Below are 7,331 nucleotides of genomic sequence, written 5' to 3'. Positions count from 1 at the left end.
AGGCAAAGTCACATTTTAATTTACTTGACTACTAAACTATCACACAGGACTGAGTTTCTGATTCCATTTCATTTAAGAAGAACTCTCCAAGATTCTGTCTTAAAAGTGTAGTCTCCCAGTGCAAGGAAGAAGGAAGCTGTATAAGATCTAGGGGCACTCTGCATGCAAATACTGATAAAACTGTTATAATTAAAATCATATTCAAATAAGGGCTGTGTTCAATTATACTGTACTCACAATGAGTCTGCAATTTCTTATTCCCTGGACAATCCCATTTGCTCACCTCTCTGCTTGGGGGCAGGACTCAAGCACACACACCCCATCCCCAAAGGGTTTGCCAGAACTGATCTGGGCATATAAACAAGCTTCAAACAGCAGGAAACACTAAATGAAAAGATCACTGCTACACCTCAACATCTCTCTCCAATCTATTTAACAAGCTCAAGGAACGTTACTGGTAAGAGTTTTATGTTTAAAAGAAACTTTTAGATATTTGAAGAATATGAAATGATGAATATAGTATATCATAGTATATAGTGTATAGTGTAGTACATAGTATTGTAGTATAGTGTAGGTACTGTAGTATAGTAAAGAATATTTACAGTAAAGTATATTAGATAAATGACTGTGCATATTTACTAGGTTATTTTATCTTTTTCCTGTTGTTTTTGTGACATATTCTGGGTTTTTTTTTATTTTTTTGTCCTCTCTTTTGCAATGGCATTGTGAGCTTCCACACAATGTCCAATGAGCATGCCTCAAGCCTGCCCTCTACTGGATTGACCACCCTGTTGTTGGAGGGTGACAGAACAAGTCTGTCTCCATACAGTACACTTATAGATTGTTTTAATGATGGTGCTCTCTGTGTGTTTGTGTTCAGAAGGAGCTCTGGTTGCCATGGCAAAGCGTGTAGCTGTGATTCTGGCTGGCTGTGGGGTGTACGATGGGAGTGAGATCTATGAGTCCTCAGCAGTTATGATCCATCTCAGCAGAGCCAATGTGAAGGTAGGCAGACATTGCATATATTGCTATATGTATTGAAAAATGTAGTATCATATTTTACATATTCTAATGCATTGCAGGACCAGCCTTACCTCACTGCCCCTACCACTGGGCCTTAGGCCTGGGTCAAGCAGAGATGAATGTCCCCTTTGAGGCCACCAAGCTCATTTGCTTGAGTCGTATTTGAACCCAGGCTGCCATGAAAAGACTAATGGCAAAGTTGTCATGTAACATGCACAAGCAAATGAATACATTCATGATCATTCACTCAAGTAACCCGTGGTAGCTCATGGCTGTTTGTGTGCTGTGTTCCAGGTTAATGCCTATGCCCCCGATGTGGATCAGATGCACGTGGTGAACCACATAAAGGGGGAGCCGACGGGAGAGTCGCGTAACGTGTTGACAGAGAGCGCCCGGATTGTCCGCGGAAACATCCAGGACCTGGCCACACTGAAACTCGCCGACAACGATGCTCTCATCATCCCCGGTGAGTGAGAGAGAGGGAGGGGCAGCCAGCCCACTCTGTCTTACAGAGAGAAAACGACCCGCTCTGTCATGTTCATGCATACACACACAAACATGTTGTGCACCTATCAAAATGAGTTGCTGTTAGTTCTCAGTATATTTTATGTATCAGTTGGCCAGATCGTTATCAATATTAGTAGTAGACACATTCACAGTTATATACACACTGCTGTAACAGATAACACATTGCTTTGAGGTACTTTCACTGACTATCAGTAAGTGTAAAGTTACCATTCTACATGAAGGCATGGATGAGCACAATGATAGAAGCTGGGATTGCACCTAACCTAACCTAGTTTATCCCTTGAGACTGTGCCACATTTGTTCCACATAATAATTGAGTTGCTTTTTTCAGGTGGGTTTGGTGTAGCCAAGAACCTGAGCACATGGGCGACTCAGGGAAAGGACTGCAAGGTGAACCCGGCTGTGGAGAAAGCCATCAAGGATTTCCACAAAGCTGGCAAACCCCTGGGGCTGTGCTGCATCTCCCCTGTCCTGGCAGCCAAGATCCTGCCTGGCTGTGAGCTCACTGTGGGTCATGACAAGGAGTGTGACATGTAAGAGCAACTGTTCTATTTTTTAGCATTCATGAATGGGGTAATAAAGTTTTAGCTTGCAGAAGTTGTAATAAAAATACATGTTTATAAACTATTCCTCCTATCCTCTAGGTGGCCCAATGCAAATACAGCCGATGTGCTGAAGGGGCTTGGCTGCAAACACGTTAACAAGCATGTAAAAGAGGCTCACGTGGATGCCAAAAACAAGCTAGTGACCACCAGTGCTTTCATGTGCAACGCCCCAGTACACGAGGTCTTCGATGGCATCGGGGTCATGGTTGAAGAGGTGCTGAAACTGGCCTAGCTGGACCAAAAGGGGGTTTCTTGTGTTTGGGGGGTGCAGAGATACCATGCCACTGTCTGGAGAGAGATGTAGCATAGCTACAGTAGCATGGTCTTAAACTACAGTGTAATTACAAGGCAACTATTGTATAGTAGCATTAGATGGTACTACAGTATATGCTCATGTTTGTTTTACTGTGAGATATCATGCTTCTTATTCAGTGTGTGTATATAATAGAACAAAATCTTTGTGTTTCAATAAATAACTAGACAAATAGAATGAGATGTGATACTTTTTACTGGACTAAATGACAATTAATCACCAGCTTTCAAGACCTCAAATGTCTCTTCTTCAGGTGAAAGTAGGAAAGAGATTGATGTTTACATATTAATAAAAAGGTACACACCTTCTTTTTGTCTATCATCTCTGGACTGATACAACTACCAAATCATCTATGAATATATAAATAAAAAAACTTTAAAACTGTCTGTCTCTCTGGTATATTTTTATATGCATAAAAAGGGGACTGACATTATAATTGAGATTGTGTGACCTTCACTTGACCTCTATGAAGGTGAAACGCTACTCAGCTATTATTACAGCAATTCTTTATATGCTCTTAATATTTAAGTGAATGCCTATTTAAAATATGGTATGTGTCCCCTATCATTTATTACTTCTGCTTCTGATTAGATTATTTATCAGTTTTATGAACTAATATTTGCTCCCATTCTGAAAAGACTGAATTTCTGCATTGAGGTTATTTGGAAAGGACCACTTGTGGTCAGCTGTAATTCCAACCCCCTCTGAAACATGTGGGATTTTCTATAACGACTTTAACTTTATCAACTTGCAGTTGCAGAGGGCAAAATGACAGTTCACAGCACCTAGTGCTCATTTCTAAAACATCCTCACTTTAGAAAGTCAACTTCAATGAATCTTTTTAAACTTTTTATCAGTGATTTAAAGACATGTATTTGTAAGCCTGGTATATAATGAGAAGCAAAATTAACAATAGTGAACTATTATTAGGGTTAAATAGGTAAGAATATGAATGAAATTTAGAAGGCATCCATTTAACACTTTATCCTATATGCAAAAAAAAAACCTTTGAAAAATAAACAAAAAATCCTTGTCTATAATAAGGTGATCATGTTGTTAGTACTAATGTAATAAGATAATGTATTTTAAAGACTTGATTATCTCTGTTCAACCTTTTGATTTGGTAACGTAGGGAGGTGTTTTTCTTCATTTTATTTTAAATGTGCACAATAGATTTTTATAACAAGTTTATGAACTCCGAACGAAACTCTTAGCATTTACGAACCTAGAGACCAATAACATCATTGTTATGTCACTATCAGCATCATTTATATTAAGGCCATTGCATGAAACTTTGCCCTTGAAAACAGTCTTTACAAACAGTCAGCATGAGCCTGTATACAAGCACTTTTTAAATACACAAGGCAGCAACTTCTCCAGGTAGCTTACCTTTAGATGTTTAGTAGGTATTTGCATGGTATGTTGGCTGTTTCCCTGTGTCTTACCACTGATACCCATGTTTTTGTACTGTGCTTTACCATAACTCTCTGTTTCACAACACATTTTACCATGCTTCTACCATTGGGTACCGCAGTGAATTTTTATAACAGTTTCAGCCACAACTGGGTAGTCTAACTTCCAAGAGTACATTTAGAAAGAAGCAACATGACATCATGAGCACCCTGACTGGGCAGGTGGGAGGCCCAACTTTAAATTTATCAATTTAGCTCGAAGTTGCCAAAAATACAACAAGATCAATATATATATATATATATATATATATATATATATATATATATATATATATATATATATATATATATATATATATATATATATTAATTTTTTAATATATGCCAGGAGGTCCTTAATGTTAACAGGTTTCTTTATCAGCTATGCTCTGTCAAACTATATATCAACCAATCCAATAGGTGGCAGTCTTGCATTATGTATTTGCATCCTAATATTACTCCTCCCTTTACCAGATATGATACTCCAAACTCTGAGACTTTTTACATTTAACACTGAAATTAAACTGATCTTCAAATTACAAATAAAGAACCTAATTTTTAGTTTTTACTCTTGGTAGACTGAGACTCCTCTCCAGGCCCTAGCAGGGACATTTATCTGACCAAAAACATTTCCCACTGTGGTGCCATTATACAGATGGGTTATGCAAATAAGGATGCCCATATACTCAAATATAGTACACAGTCATTGCAATGACGGTGCTTATGCATTGCTGTTGATCACATGACAATGTAAATTGCTAAGTAACTAAAAAGCATGTATTTTTATTTATAATATTACATAATAGCAGGGCCCTATTTCAATATGCTCTATTGAAATGATTTCCATCAGACATGGGTTTCCTTGGTGACCAGCTCACACTGTTTACCGAGAGCCTGGCAGCAACAATCTGATGTAATTCCCTGAATGTCTGCTCATGTTTTTCTTTGGTACAGGAAACATAAGCTTTGAGTAGACAGACCGTTTCTATGAGATGTTTATCATCCAGTCTATTTGACAACACTGTCTGTTGTAGTACAGCTGTGATCTATGTCAATACAGACATTGTGGAATTCTTAAAGTCAATGTTAGTGGGTTGCAAACCTTCAGTGGCTCAATAGGGTATGTGCTGATCGAGTGCTGTATATAACACAGTCATCTTATTTGGCAGATGGTAAAGGCCCAAAACACGACCAAGCAGGATGCTAGATGTTATCTAACAAAAGATGAATAAGGGGACACATATTGTACCAACTGTGTTACTTGGCGAGGTTGTTGAAGGAAACAATTAAATACTACTACCACTACTATTATAACTGTGACTACTAAGAATACTACTACTAATATCATTACTAATAATAACAACAGCACAATGAATAATTCCAACTGTACAACATAATTTGTTACATAAACATTTCAGTGTTATCAAAACCTGAGATAAGTGTAGCCTTATTATGCCCAGTCAGATTTACGTTATTTGCTATAATTAATTGTACATGTTTTTTTTAGTTTCTCTAGTTTCTCATTTTTCTTGCATTCTTATTCAATTTGTGTAGCGCTCAAAATATTTTCAGGGCTGCAGCATGATCAGATAGTTGTATGATAGATAGATGTATCACACATTGGATACTTACAGGTAAATCTGTACATTATATTTGTTCTATAATTGTTGTTGGTTCAAATATGTGCACTTTCTTTTGTTTTTTTGTATTTTGTATTTTAATAAATAGTTATAAAATACATAAAATTGTTTTTGGTTATTTTTTTACTTGATTTCTTTGTTAGGGATTAATTTTTTAATTTTTTTAAAGGTTTTTTATTTTTTTTAAAATGTTCCCCTGTGACAGAGATATAATGATTATTGGTGTAGATTTCTCCCCAGACCTGTGAGGGCTCTGTATAAAGGGAACAGAGTGTCCTGGACTGGATGGCCCGACAATTCATTTGGTATGTGGAAGTTGGGACTAGAAAGGGGACGGAGCTACGGTACACTAAATCATCGACCTGGAAGGGAAACGATTTGGCAGCTGCTGATTGGAGAAGCGGTTGCACTCGTTAACCAAAGGGTCATGGTTACGGTATATAAGAGGACGTAGCAAGGTGATCTGTTCCTTATTATGGTTACGCTGAAACCAGAAGGACTAATTGTGAAACGACCGTGAGTGTTTTGTTTGTTTTGCCTGTCTTGTCTTTAATATGTTTTGTTTGTTATTAGATTAGACGGCTAACAAGATCCGAAGCTGTCGCTTAAGGCCAGCACAAAACCAGGACAACTATTCACATTGTATCATGGATAACTTGCAATTCACCACAAGCACTATGGCACTTACTTTGGACTTATGACCATGTTTAGATTTTGTGTACATATACTGAATTATTGTTTATTATTTACGGGATGGCAAGCAATAGTTATTCCCTGTGCAATATGCATCGCTGTGTATTGCCAGCCCTCCTTTTGTTTACTGTTTGGTCATCAGACCCTTTTGGATTACGAAATAAAACAGAAACCATTTCACCAGTACTTTGTTGTCTGCCTTTCATTATTGGATTACTGCACCGACACTGCACCTGCTCTACACCTGCACATTAATTACCACTTAATTGCTACATCCCCTCATGTAAATAGTAAAAAAAAACAATAAAAACTTGCTTTTGGTTAAAAAAATTAGTTCCATGTTGTTTCCTCAGAGTATCACTTTTATTATATAGTGATTTTAAACATGTTTTATGTAAATAAATTTGAACAGCACATGGTCTAAAGTGTTATTTTGTTCCCCAGAATTAAATAAGACCTGATCAGCCTGACAGGGTCAAAATATTTGGACTGCAAAGGGTTAAATTAACTTTTTGTTAGTCAATTCATATCACAATTAGAACAAAGTACTATTATAAATTACACAATTCACATTTTATTTTAAGTCAAAATATCTTTTTTAATGATTTAAAAGCTTGTAAACAATGAAGAAAACCAATTCATTGGGTCAATCCACATCACAGTTAGGACATACAGTAGTATAGTTTTCAATTATACATTTTGCAGTTATTTATCAAAATAGTTGCTTTAATATTTAAAAAAACAGATAAATGTGTTCTCATGTCACAGTTAGAAAATAACAAAACATGAGTTTTGTAACTAGGATGTTACAAAAATACTTTAAATAAAGTTCATCATTTAGACCTTTCGGCTTTAGTGTATCTGATTTATAAATCCAGTGTCCCTCTCTTTCAAGTATTTTTTCCCCACCTCTCTGAGAGACGTCACATGTTCTCTCCCAGGTATTTTAAGGAACTAACATGATTTTGAGCACTACAAAGAACATCTGTTTCAGACCATGAAGCTTTGAATTTAAGAGAGGGCTCAAACCATTTAAATACTCCATAACTGTTTTAAAACAGGCCCCATGGTCTGCATT

At 36.8% G+C, this 7,331-nt stretch overlaps 1 protein-coding gene across 1 annotated transcript; it reads left to right on the top strand.

The window, feature by feature from the left end:
- Positions 1–367: 367 nt before the first annotated feature.
- On the top strand, positions 368–2,759 carry LOC121295345 (glutamine amidotransferase-like class 1 domain-containing protein 3B, mitochondrial). The gene is made up of 5 exons (XM_041219845.1): positions 368–457; positions 881–1,005; positions 1,318–1,489; positions 1,883–2,084; positions 2,196–2,759. Exons 2-5 carry the CDS (start codon positions 898–900, stop codon positions 2,386–2,388), a joined length of 675 nt encoding a protein of 224 aa, XP_041075779.1. The 5' UTR covers positions 368–457; positions 881–897; the 3' UTR covers positions 2,389–2,759.
- Positions 2,760–7,331: the final 4,572 nt, after the last annotated feature.

This window comes from Polyodon spathula, chromosome 20 (assembly GCF_017654505.1).
Source record: "Polyodon spathula isolate WHYD16114869_AA chromosome 20, ASM1765450v1, whole genome shotgun sequence".
In the NCBI taxonomy this organism is placed as follows: Eukaryota; Metazoa; Chordata; class Actinopteri; order Acipenseriformes; family Polyodontidae; genus Polyodon; species Polyodon spathula.
Note: the sequence above shows the minus strand (reverse complement) of the source record. Positions and strands in the feature narration are given on the sequence as shown.

Excerpts from the sequence above, each read along its gene's own strand:
- LOC121295345 (XM_041219845.1), top strand. The coding sequence starts at position 898 with ATGGCAAAGCGTGTAGCTGTGATTCTGGCTGGCTGTGGGGTGTACGAT. Across the intron at positions 1,490-1,882 it reads CGATGCTCTCATCATCCCCG|GTGGGTTTGGTGTAGCCAAG; the intron begins GTGAGTGAGAGA and ends TGCTTTTTTCAG. Across the intron at positions 2,085-2,195 it reads CATGACAAGGAGTGTGACAT|GTGGCCCAATGCAAATACAG; the intron begins GTAAGAGCAACT and ends CCTATCCTCTAG.